Source organism: Chelonia mydas, chromosome 11, assembly GCF_015237465.2.
Source record: "Chelonia mydas isolate rCheMyd1 chromosome 11, rCheMyd1.pri.v2, whole genome shotgun sequence".
NCBI lineage: Eukaryota > Metazoa > Chordata > Testudines > Cheloniidae > Chelonia > Chelonia mydas.
The window spans coordinates 46,473,219-46,486,717 of record NC_051251.2 but is presented as its reverse complement, the minus strand read 5'-3'; the positions used below and the strand labels follow the sequence as shown (position 1 = coordinate 46,486,717).

The window sequence follows — 13,499 nt, the reverse complement described above, 5'->3', positions numbered from 1 at the left end:
TGTTACAAGAAATTCAGTTACAATCCAGGAAGATAGTACCTGTAATTTAGGTGTTACTTTTAACAATACAATGTAAAATATGTTCAAGATTTTTTATATTGTCTTTAACCAGCAATGTGGACAGAAAAAGAGGAAAACCACCAGGGATCATCGAGGGCTAGAAGAACTAGCCGAATCCATTCCCTTTGATTATGCATGCACATACGCAGAGAGAGAGTAGCAAATGTCTTGTCAAAAAGTAAATTAGATTATTCTCTCACTCACCACCTATAATAGACAAAAATACACATTTTTACACACAAATTTAACTGTGTACTACCTACAGTCTTGAGAGTATAATCCTGTGAGGAGCTGAGCACTTTTTCAAGGTGCTGAAAATTCCCAGCTCCCACAGATATTACTGGTAGTAGTTGGCACTCAGCACATCACAGAATCAGACCCTAAATGCCTACAGCACTGATCCTGCTCCAGTGAAGTCAGTGGGAGTTTTTCCATTGACTTCAATGGGTGCAGGATGGACTGTATTTCCATCTCAGGGAGCCAGTGATATTAATAAATCACTTGAGCTTTGTAAAAGCCAGCCATGGTAGCAAAGTTTGAATAGTTTGTGGATATCACTAAGCCCCAGGGTAGAATATCTATGCATTTAAGACTACAGTGTGCAACATTTTTATGTTATACATGGAAACGAAAGGAACAGTGTCAAAGTAGGATTTGCCAACTCTACAACAGAGGCAAATTTAATTTTTTAGTATAAAGTATAGAATTGGTCAACAACTTGTACAGGATCTTTTATGCAAGGATCACAGAGGGTTTACAAACCATCTGTTAACTAAACCTTGCAACATCCCTGTTAATCAACTTTTTTGTGCCTTGGTTTCCTCAGCTGTAAAATAAGGAAAACACCTATTTAAGTGGCTTGCTCAACGTCAGGCAGTCAGTCAGTAGCAATGGTATGAACGAAAGCCAGGAGTTCTGGCTAATACTCTGATCTAATCAACAGACACTACTGCTTCATAAGCTTTCTATCCAGCATAATGATATTAGATTTTATTAATTATTATATAGGTTTGTAACTTTAGTTATTAAGTATGCATATCGTCATTGTGTGAATATATGTACAATTCCTTTAAACCTGTACCAAGAAGCTAAGAAAGGAGAAGATTCTAGACAGAAACTCTGTGACTAGAGACAGACTAGTTTTAGGAAGAATCTCCCCGCCCCCTTCCCATTATAGTAAAGCTTCTAGTTAAGCACTAGACCTCTGTCAAGAAAAGGAACATACTGATTTGGTAGCCACTGACTATTTAATAAGATTTGCTGAAATTCTATTTCTTACAAGACCCACAACTCATTAGGTCATAGAAAAGTTAAGGCATCTTCTCTCATTTTGGCAGTCTGAAAAAAAAAAACAGTCACTGACAACGGACCACAATTTGTCAGAAGTTAATTCCAAGTTTTTGGGATACAGTATGTCACCAGCCCTCTCCACACACAAGGGAACAGGTCACCTAGACTGCATAGAGACTTCTACAACAAGGACACCATATTAGCTCTGCTGAGCTATACGGCAACACACTCATCAGGCACTACAGTAAGCCCAGCTGAGTTGCTCACTGGGTCAACAGATCAGAATAGCACTGCCAACCTTAGAAGTAAATTTTCACCATAAGCTGCTATGCCTAAAGGATGACCATGAAAGATAACAAATATAGGAAGTCCTGAACTTTCTTTAACTATTGGGATGCCGCCCAAAGCTCACCTAACCTTAAACAAGGACAACTATCCCTGATAAAATTGAAAGAAGAAAAATATTGGACAAGATCAGCTATTGTTACTGGCTAGTGAACCCCAAAATACTATATGGTGGAGACGGAAAAAAAAGCTTTTTTCTAAATCCAACTGGACTGTTTTACGACCATAGCAGTAGTGGTATTCATTCCACAGTCTTAGTGAAGGGACATAATTAGGGCTCTACCAAATTCACAGTTGATTTTGGTCAATTTCATGGTCTTGGAATTTTAAAAACTGCTGCCTTCAGAGCTGGGCAGCCGGACATGAGCATCTGCTGGCCGGGCACCCAGCTCTGGAAGCAGCACCGCCACCAGTAGCAGCGCAAAAATGGGGGTGGCATGGTATGTGGTTACTGGGGTCTGTGGTCGCTCCCCACACACACACAGCCAGCCCAAGGTCTGTTTAACCCCTAAGCACCAGGGCAGGGTAAGGCTGGGGGCACCGTGGCCAAAGGCTCCTACTGTGTGCCAGGCTCCAGCTGCTGGTCTTCGCTGGGCTGGTGAGGGACGGGACTTCCTCTTCCCCTGCAGGGGCCGCTTCCGGGACCAGGTCAGACTCATCTCCAGGAACCTCCCTCAGCTTCAGGAAGCTCTGCGGCTGCAAGCCCAGCTCTGAAGAAGCGCGACTACCAGCAGCAGCGCAGAAATAAGGGTGTCATGGCAGGATGTTGCTACCATTACTTCTGCGCTGCTGCTGGCTCAGGCGCTGCCTTCACAGCTGGGTGGCTGGCCAGCATTCACCACGCTCCAGCCACGCAGCTCTGAAGCCACCGCAGAAGTAAAGGTGACAATACCATGACCCCGCTACAATAACCTTGCAACCACCCCACAACCCCAGTTTGAGAAACACTGGTCTCCCCCATGAAATCTGTATAGTATAGGGTAAAAGTACACCAAGGACCAGATTTCACGGTCCCTGATGCCTTTTTCATGGCGTGAATTTGATAGGGCCCTAGAGATAATCCTTTAGGGAAGTCCAAGATACATGGTGTCAGTCAGTCAAACAGAGAAAAAGGATCCTCATGACCAGAACGTGACTATATGTGGGACAATGGTAAAGCTGATGACTCAACAATGTGTTGCTAAATTTTTAGTAATAAAGGGGAGGAGGGAAAGGGATGTGCACTGTTTCCGTAGAAGTGTAACAGGAAGCCAGTCAAGATGAGGACAGGGAAGGTTTTAAGATGAGCCCTGCAGTCAATCAGGGAGAGAGAGGGTAGATTTAGGGATGACACTGTTTTCCTTAATCTTTGCTCAGTATTAGAAGAAAGTGACTCTGTAATGCTTTACCATCGTCACATGACAGATAGAGAGGGGATGGGAAAAGAAAAATCAACTGTTTGCCAGACAACCACACTTCTACATGCATTACTACTCTAGTCACTTACTAATGGTACATTTATTCTCAAAGAAGAACTTCAGTTGTTCCCTAATAAGAGAAAGCGCAATATAGAAAGAGGTAAAAGTAATAGGGATAACTAATTTTTCTCACCTCCTACATGTTTTGAGGGCCCAACCTTTCAACTCACATTCACATAAGTAAAGGCTGTAGGTTCAGGTCCTCTAGCTAATAAGGAGTTGTGGACTCTGCTATTTAAACATATGTAACTATTTAGAGCAGTACTGGAACTTCTGGTTTGCAGAAGTACTTACCTGCAATCTTTAAGCCATATGGCGATCTTTTCGTTTGGAATATTACCTTTGGGAGAAAAGAAAGGGAAGGAGGGAGAAAAGCAAAGAGTTGTAATTGATGCTTTGCGCATTCCAGACGTCTCATGAAGAAAGACGAATGGTGCCTTTTAAACACCACGTACACTACGGCCACACAAACAAGACTGCTGACAAGAGCAACAACAAAAAAAAAAGACAATAACAAACAAAAGAAATAAGAATAAACTCAATGGCGGGCCAAAAATATGAGAATTAAAAATAGTTTTAAACACACAGGCTGCATGTCTCACATATGGTGCAACCCAGTAACGCTTCCATCCGGCAGGGCTCATGGACGGGGCGCGTCCAGGCACCGATTTCCCCCTTCCCCGCCTTAGTAGAGACCGCCGGGCCGGACAGACCTGCTTCTGCAGCCAGGAGCAGTTTTCCGCCGGTGAGATCGTCCTCCTGCCGGGCCAGCTCAACCGCTTCTGCCGAGAGATCCTCCGCCTCCGATGCCTGCCAGGAGTCTCTGCTCTTGGCCCAGGCCTTTCTCTTCTGGCTCGCCCCCGGCCACTCCTCGGCCACCGGCGGCTCCTCCATCAGCACCGCGGCGGCGGCGGCTTCACCTCACCACGCGCCCGCAGCAACGCGCCCTGCGGGGCACACGCGAGCCGGATTGAGCGCGCGCGGAGCCCGGCTCAGCCACGCGGGACGGGAAGTGAGGGCGGCGGCGAGTTTCCCACGCGAGGCTCCCGCGCAGCCCAGCGGGGAGCGAGCAGCAGCAGCAGCAGCGCCCGAGTCCCCGAGCGTCCGCCCCAGTTCCCCGGCAGCGCCGCCGAGGGGCACCAGCCCGGCGCGCCCCGCGCTCCGCAGCGCCCCCGGCCGGCCCCGCGCGCCCAGGCGACCCTCGCCTCGCTCGCTGTTGCAACACTGGAGCAGCCTCCAGGTCCGCCCTGAAAACGATTCTGCGTTTGGCCGCCCCCGGCCGCCCGGGGTTCGCTTCCTGCAGCTCGCTCCCCTCCCACGCCTCGCCCCAGCTGGCCACTGTCACCTCCGCTTCCCCCCCCAGCCCAATGCGGCTTCCAACCGGGAGCGCCGCTCCAGTGGACGCAGGAAAAACTTACAAACAAACCGGGAGGCGCCCGCCCGCCCGAGCCGTGGGAGCCGAACGGCAACCCGAGAACTTAATCCATTGGGTGTTCCTCAAACCGCCTCCCTCCCTGGGGAGCGGGCAGCAGGATCGGGCCCCTGCCCCGCAGCCAGCGGCGGGGTCCCGCGGAGGGCCGGGCCAAGCCCCGCAGCCACCCTGCCTGCCGCGGGGAGAGCAGCCGCTTGCTGAGGGGCTGAGCCAGACTCACATAGCGGGCCCGGGGGAGGAGGATTCACCCGCCTGGGCTGGAGATTGCAGCGGCAGCGTCCCTCTGAACTTCCTCATACCGCTGCTGGGAGAAAAGTTTGCTGCCCACGTGATGGGACCCGAGCAGAGCCGCTTATTCTCCGCCCGCCTGCCCGGCAGCCACCGGCTTCCCCTTTCCGCAGCTCTGCCCTGGGGCCAGGGCCGCCAGCGACCCGCTCCCCGCAGCGGCGGGCCCAGGGGCTAGTGGGGCGATGGCCGTGCAGACACAAGACTTGGGAGGGCGATTGTTGTCGGCCTCCTTGGAATACACAGTAAAATCCTCCGGCAGCGTCGGGGGCTTTTTAAACGAGGGAGCAGGAAACGGGGCAATTGGAAAACCGACCCGGTCTTGCTGGGGAGCAAAAGTTTATTTGCCTCCAGCAAAAGGCTCGTGGCAGCCCATCCGCTCTCGCACCACGCTGTCCTCACCTGCTTGGGGAGGGTGAGCTGGTCCAGCTCACAAACACACCGAGAGGGAGGGTAGGGAGAGGACAGGCAGAAGATATTAAGAGCTCAAATAAAGAGGGAGAAAGGGCACACCCGGAAAGAAACATGGCTTAGAGAACTAGCTGGAGAAGAGCGAACAAATAAAAGAGTGTAGGAAAGTGACTGTGGAAAACATGCAGAGGAAGGAAAAAAGGATAAAGGGAAAGGGAGAGATGGAAGGAAAAGTGGATGACAGGAAGAGAAAGACGCAAAGATGAGAACTTTCAGCATTCTGAAGGCATTATTAATGTCTATTATCTTGTCATGGACCAGGGAGAGCCCCAGTGTGCTTAGACCAACAAACACAGAACAAAAAGAGAGCCCCTGGCCCCAAAGAGCTAACAATCTAGATTATTTTAAATTATAAAGTAGTTTGAATCTGTTTTAACGGTAACTCGGTTGTGTCCGCTGAAATCAGTGAAATTAGTCCCGAGTTTAGGTGAAGAGGCTTGACCCCATCTTACCAGATCTAACACTGTGGAGGCTACAGATCACTCTCCTTTTCTTACCAGAGAGGTGACAGGTCATTAGCCCAGTAATGTTTCCTTCTTCCCACCCCTTCCATCTAAATGCACAATGTAGTTGAAGATCAAAGACAACATAGATGGGGCAGTGACTCCACATAAAAAGCTGTGTGATTTTTCATGGCTAAATTTAGCCCTGGTGAGTAAGAAGAGTCATAGTGGTCAGGCTGAGTCCACCCTACTCAAAACTTTAATTTCTAAGAGTCTAAACTTTAGTAATCCTCTTTCTGACTTAGCATAGGAATACTGGTAAGAGCGAGGAAGCCTTTTAAAATCTTATTTAAATTCTCTTGAAGTCTTTATAATCCTTAAACTGGCTTCTAGGAAGATTAAAGCATCCAGAGTTTCCTGAAAATCCAACAAACAATATAATCTGGGAAAATGGAGAGACTCAATGTCCGGGAACAAACCAGTGCCTAAGAAATCACTGCACATACCAGAGAATGTGAAGGGCTTTAGGGGTGAAATCCTTGCTCCATTAAAGTTAATGGTAAAACTCCTAAGGACTATGCTGGTATATGATTATCAGGCAACTGGAGCCCTGTGGGCAAACTGTTGCACCTGTGCAAAGCCTCACTGGCTTTTATAGTGGTCCACCTATATGGAACTCATGGCAGAATCACAGCCTAAAATGTTCAGATTTCTAAAGAGTCGTATTTTAGACCCTGGATATGCTAGCCCTTATTATCCATGTTCCACTAGGGAGCTTAGGGAATTACCTTCCATAGTGGGGAGTGCTTAGGACTGACACAAATACATCCAAGTCCCCACCTCCTGCCCCTGCTATTCTAACAAAATGTGCAAGACAAGAGAATTTGGAGGTTAACTACTCAGAAAGGTTCAAAAATCCATACCTTATTAAAACAGGGCATGGCTATAAACGCAGCAGCAGCCAGGAGAGGTAAGAATCATCAGAAAAACTTTAAAAACCAGGTCTGTCCCACAGATACCTTCAGAAAGAGGGGCTAGACCTCTAAGTATTGATAGTAACAATCTCCTGAGGCCAGGGTCCTCTGTAACTACAAGTTTGGAAGGCCTGTCATCAACCCTGGGTTTAGTTTTTGTAGACAAACAGAATAGACGCCTTTTATTTAAAAACTAATCTGCCTATAGAAATATGAGGGTCATGATAAACAAACATATTTCCTGCTGTAGTTGAGAGATCATAGCAATGTGGTCTCATTTCTCATTTTCACCTTTCCATAAGTTTCTATTTTTTTAAAGATAAAATGTCTTTTTTTCATGAATAAAACAAGTTTCAGTCCCCATTTCATCTGATACTGTATGTATGTCTTTCTAAGATTACTTTCCCCTTATGCTATAAACCATTGGGGAGGAGGGGAAGAAGGGTAAATCTTCATTTTTCCATGTATTGTGATTAAAAACTAACCAAAAAAACATTGACGTGTGTGTGTATCTAATCTAATTATTTAAAAAATATTTTATCACAATAGCCTATTTATGTTTTGAGACTGGGCTATTTATTATAAAGACATAAAAAAGCAGCCTGACACAACCAAAGATACATTGGGAAATTCTCTTTTAATCATCAAAATCCAGATAACTCCAACTACATTATAGACTTCAATCATCTGTTTTGATCAGTAATATAGCCATCATGCATCGTTCTGTGACTTAAGTAGAACAAGAAGATGAGTTGATGGATACAGGCTAAGGCCCTGATCCTGCAAACACACATGTGCATAACATTACTGCAGAATCATCCCACTGACTTCCGTAAGACTAGACGAGTAAAATCACGCACCAGTAGTATTTAGAGGATCAGGACCTTAAATCTGATTTTCCTTGATTTTGTTAATAAGGAACAAGCATAACATTACCTCAGTGTAATTTGGATATACACGTTGATTCAAAAACGAATCCTTGAGATTGCAATATCTTTGAGATGTTACAAAATCACTGGAAATGTGGAAAATCACAATTATTACACTTTTCTTGGGAAGACAATAGCTTCCATGAAGTAACACACACATCCGAGTTTGTAACCGATCAACAGCATGAAAACTCTTGCAAATCCATGATGTCAATACATACTTAGCAGTAGATATTTTCCAAAGGCAAATATCTAGGTGGGTTTTTTGATTTATTGTTTCCTTTTTAAAGTAATAATCTATATTTTGGATTAAACAGCAGAATTTTTCATTTAAAAATAAACACGTGATTTTCAGTTATAAGTTAAAGAACATCTTTTTAATAAAACCCTATCAGTTATATGGATTTTTAAAATTGAACATCCTTTTTCAAAATTGTTTTAAGTATTCAAGTCATAATTTAACAGTCAATTTTCAGTGAACAGCATTCTGTCACATTATAAGGTCAAATTCATCCCTGAGTAAGCAACGGTAACTTCCTTGAAGTCCAAGCTGCACACAGTTAAACAAGGGATTAATGAAGTTGCCACGTAATTCAAAAACAAGTTTTCACATATCTTATTGGTCTTGTAATCAGAACTCAGAGGCAGAGAATAGCACTCTAACCTGTCACTCAGACCACATCACTTCATCTTTAATCTCTCCTACTGCCCCTTCTTCTCTGTCAGGTCAAAATTTAGGACATCTTGCTCTGATTCTCACAATCATACATAATGGATCCCCCCAATTACATCAGCCTTATCCCTCGTCACGTTGCGCTAGCCACTCCACTCTGCCAAAGATGTATGAGAAATTGGCATCTTTCTCCCACAAGCATCTCCATATTGCTCCCTGTGCTTGGAAAACCCTCACTCACTTTGGTCTGCCAGGCCACCACTGATCTTTTGAAGCCCTCATGAAAACTCCTCTCTTTCAGAATGTCCTCAATTAGCAAGTCAAGAATACCCACTATTTTATACCTCTGTCATCATCATCTTTTTTGAGTACATATTATTTTTTTAAAAAAACCACCTTCATTGAATCATCACAATCAGCAACAGTCTAATCTGAATAACCTGATAATTGTATTGTTAAGACACACACTGCATCTTTCTTTGCATTATGAAATACCCACTACACCTTCAGACACTATAAAATAATAATAAAAATGTACAAGGTAATTTCTTCTAGCTGTTGAAGTTCGCTTTTAAAATAAAAGCTGAAAGCAAAAGGATAATCACATTCAGAGTATACCTACCTCTTCCTCTAACCAGAGCAGAGAAGCATGCCTGAGCTGGATCTGTCAGTATTATAAGACAGATGTTCTCTCTCAAATATATGGAGTAGAGTGGATGGAAAATAATCTGCTAGTTTTGTTCTAACAAATTAAAGTGTTGGGGGACAGTTTCTATAGCTTTTCTAGCAAATAGTTTCAGTGGATTAATGACAACCCACTATATTTTTTATAAGATAGGAAAACCGTGCATGATCATTAGGGCACAATGCATTTCTTCAGAACAGTAGAACTTGTAGGGCTATTTTCTAATTGAAATTTTCTCAGTTTTAAGAAAATGGTTTGTATTTCTAGGACCTCAGGCTGGAGGAGGAAGGAGGAAAAAACCCACTTCCGTCAGGGCGTTTACAAGAACTATAGCGTTGCCTGTTTAAAAAGGAAGTTTCTAAAGGAAGAGCCGGATATCTGTATTCAAGTGGATTACAGCTGCACCACCAGATCAGATAGAAAAAGCTAAGACCAGCACACAGAATGTAATAAAACAAATACCATAGAGAAAGAGAGAGTAAAAGAGGCTTTCAATCTCCCTAAATGCAAATGTACTCATGTCAGCAGATGTGTCAGCACGTAGCTGTAATTTCTGAGGACATTAAGATCTCTGCCAAGAAAGCTGGATAAGAAAGAACTTGCAGGCAGAAGGAAACTAAGCCAATATGGTTCATTTCAGTGTTGTCAGATCCCAAATTATTCCTTTTACTTTCTTCAGCACAATCTTTTCTGAAAATTATTTTCTTGGTCTTTTCTTTTTCTTATTTTTTATGTCTCTTGCTTTCACTTAGCTGTCTTTCCTCTTAACTTGAGGTTCTATTTCTGTCTCATCTCCCAATCTCCAATAAGTTTTCTCAGTGTAATAGGTTATCTGGATACCTGTACTTATGAGGCTGCCAGTCTAGTATAATACCTTGTTAATGCACCCACACAGAGTATTCTGTAGAGTTCTATAATCCATATGTTACAAAGGGAGAATACTAAGGAATACAGAATACTAAGAAAAGGCAAGTCATTTGCTTGCTATGTGTGCTACAAGAACCATTTTTAAAATCTATTATTTTTAATTGTTTCCTGATAAATATATAGGATTGTAAAGCACTTTGGTTTGTAGCCTTAATTACAAAATGTGGAGGTTTTATGCATTAACTACATCCTTTCATATATAAAGATAATTACAGCTCTGATTTATTAATTTCTCGTATTGCTCCAAATGGGTAACAAAGAACCTACTTGAAACTATATATGGAAGATAAAGACAAATCAAGATAATTATTTGCCCTAAGAATACATTGCCCTTTTATTCCACTTTAGCAGTATGATGAATCCCACTTCTGCACCCCTTGATGTCAATGGCGAAACTGACAGACTTCAATTAATTAAGCCTTACAACAACATACCTGTGAGGTAGATATCAGTAGCCTGGTTTTGTATAGTGGTTAAGTGACTTAAGAGGCAGAGACAGGAACAGAACCAGGAAATCCAGGGCTATGCTCTAACCAGGATATCACCCTGTATTTCCTGAAATTTCTTTTTAGAAATCTGTTGGCTGGATATCCTGCCATAGACATAACTTTAAAAACACTCCTGAGAATTGCTGACTACTAACAGTCCCAAGTGAAGTCAACTGGAGTTGTGTGTGCTCATCACCTCATAAGATCAGTCCCTTGGCCATCATCTGAATCTGCCTTACTGGCTGCACATACTCAATTTTAGCTATAAGAAGGTCGTATCAGCTATATTTGCCTTTCCATTCTATGAAAACTCCATCTTGTGTCTGACTCATTTCTAAAATTAAAATGAATACTTTTCCTTCATGGGAAGTATAGGAAATTCCAGATGTGATGATAGAGTTGATTTAAATGTTTCAGCAGAGGTATCAAATTATCATATACAAAAAGCCGGGGAGGGTGCAGAATCACCACATTAAATGTAACTCCCCAAGTAAACAACAAGAGAGACACACACCCTTTATATATATATATATATTCACAACAACCAAAATGCATGCAACAATCTTGTGCAATTCATATCTAGTCTAAATTTTTTAAAAAATAAGAAAGTGCTGAAATTTTGAGCTACGGTGGAACAAAAAAGTTTAGCATATTAGGAGTGAGCCACTGGCACAGAAAGACACCACGCTGAGTGTTATAGAGCTAGCTGGAAGGCCTTGATGTGGGGGGAGAGTTAGATTTGGAATCTCTCTCTCTCTCTCTCACACACACACACACACACACTCTCTCTCTCTCTCTCTCTCTCTCTCTCTCTTAATTTTCTGACCAATTCCTGGCCAGCAAGAGGCTGGAATGTGTGAAATGGGACGGAAGAAAATTGTATCACTGTTTATGTTGCATTCTCAATTAAAGAGAATAAAACCATTTTAACCCTCTTCTATTAGACACATAATAACTGCATTTAAGTGCAACCATAGTTAATACTAATATCACTGACATTTTTTTGACTACTTCAAGAAATAAAAGCTTTTTTTATTTCATGACATCATGATCTGTTCTGCACTGATCAATAATCTCCAAAGAAGGATTTATTTACACAATAGCCCACGTAAGCACTCCTTTAGGAGTCACTGTGCTTTTCAAATGTATTTTTTAATAATAGTTACTTACTGGTCAGACTGGTGTAGCTCCAACAGAGACATTCCAGTCTAAGGGTACATATCGTAGTTTAAAAATGTTTATAAATGGAGACTGGATAGTTCAGCATATAGTCTATTTCTCTAGTGGAGAGGTTACAATCTAGTCTGATCCAGTACTAACCAAGAATCATGGTTGTCTTACAGATCTTTGGTGGCTTATGTGAATTAATCTGAGGGAGGTGACACAATGAGCTCCCACTGAGCAGCAGTCCAAATCACAAAGGAATGTCATATTTTATACTATACAGGAATCTTGTTGCAGTCCCAGGGCCCAATCTGGCTAGACCTCTGTGCACAGAAATCTCATTAATTTGTTTTTAAAGTTCAGTACAGGGCAAATACAGTATTGGGGTCTTAGGTATTGGCAACAAAGAAAATTGAATGGGAATGGAAACTGGGCTGCTCTACACTAAAGCTGTAAGTCGACCTAAGTTACTCTACTTCAGTTATGTAAGTTATGTAGCTGAAGTCGATGTAGCTTAGGTCAACTTACAGTGGTGTCTACACTGTGCTGTGTCAACGGGAGATGCTCTCCCGCCAACTTACCTTACTCTTCTTGGGGAGCTGGAGTACAGAAGTCGATGGAAGAGCGCTCTGCCATCGACTTAACGTGTCTTCACCAGACCCACTAAATCAATACCTCTGCATCGATTGCACAAGTGCCAATTTAGCCCGTAGTGTAGACATGGCCTGACGTGCTCAGAGAAATGATTCCTTCAGACAGAAGTTGAGGCACTTTGGTGGGCCAAATTTGTCTTTTCACTTTTCCAGTAGTTAAAGGATTTCATCAATCCAGCCTCTTTCACAAGGTCTATATTAATTTTGACTTTGGTAAATGCTGAGTCACTCTAGTTCAGGTGACTCCAATGCCTCAAATCCTGCCAGAAACTTTTCCTCCAATTCCAATTTTATATATAAACAAAAAATAAAATCTAACTACAATATCTAAAAAATAGCTGGTGTCCCTTTAAAATAAACTTTCACCTGGACTGAAACATTGCTAATTTTCCATGTGCTGAGAACAGGCAGTGTTTGCTTCTTCCTTAAGTGGTTGTTAACAAACCCATGTAGTTCTGGTTTTCTGCAAATAGGAAAGGTCTTTCTTTTAGCTAGCTCGCCAGTCTTCTCATGCATGTACAAACTAAGAGGTTGTATCTTCTTTCAGAGATCATAATCAGTACCTATGGGAATGGTTCTGATATCACAAGTAAGAAATTATAGATTATAGACATGATAGGAGAAGGCTGATTTATTCGAGACAAAGGTACTATTTTTGCATGTAAACATGCTGTATGTTTAGGTTTGGGTTAGAAAAGATACTATAGGGCAGAATACCTCCAAGATGAAGGTGGGAGATGAGGAGATACTTTCTCTGAGGCTATTTTGTATCATCTTGTACTTCTCCTGATATGGCACATGAGAACATAAAGATGACTAACTCATTGACTGACCCTTGTCAACATCTCCCACGCTCTCAAAAGCAGCTATCTTGAAAGCAATCACTCTCCTTACAATGTGTATGATAATCAAGTTGGGCCATTTCCAGCACAAATCCAGGTTTTCTCCCCCCCCCACCCACAGACCCACTCTCCTGTTGGTAATAGCTTATCTAAAGTGATCACTCTCCTTACAATGTGTATGATAATCAAGGTGGGCCATTTCCAGCACAAATCCAGGGTTTAACAAGAACATCTGAGGTAGGAAAAAACAAGGGGAAATAGGTTACCTTGCATAATGACTTAGCCACTCCCAGTCTCTATTCAAGCCTAAGTTAATTGTATCCAATTTGCAAATGAATTCCAGTTCAACAGTCTCTCGCTTGTAAATGGATACTCTCATGG

The 13,499-nt window shown here is 42.8% G+C and overlaps 1 protein-coding gene across 10 annotated transcripts in view; it reads right to left on the bottom strand.

Annotated features, from left to right (window-relative positions):
- ITPRID2 (ITPR interacting domain containing 2) overlaps window positions 1–9,208 on the bottom strand; it is a 60,509-nt gene extending 51,301 nt beyond the window's left edge. For 3 of the 10 annotated variants that reach the window (XM_043525069.1, XM_043525068.1, XM_043525070.1), the window contains exons 1-3: window positions 4,805–4,930; window positions 3,866–4,099; window positions 3,447–3,492 (exon numbers count right to left, since the gene is read on the bottom strand). In XM_043525069.1, the coding sequence (XP_043381004.1) occupies window positions 3,447–3,492; window positions 3,866–4,046 (227 nt within the window). In that variant the 5' untranslated portion in view covers window positions 4,047–4,099; window positions 4,805–4,930. Of the gene's footprint in view, window positions 1–3,446; window positions 3,493–3,865; window positions 4,411–4,570; window positions 5,052–8,981 lie in introns of those variants that run through there. The other 7 variants (XM_037912094.2, XM_037912096.2, XM_037912093.2 and 4 more) reach the window with 6 other exon arrangements.
- Between the last annotated feature and the right edge of the window lie 4,291 nt (window positions 9,209–13,499).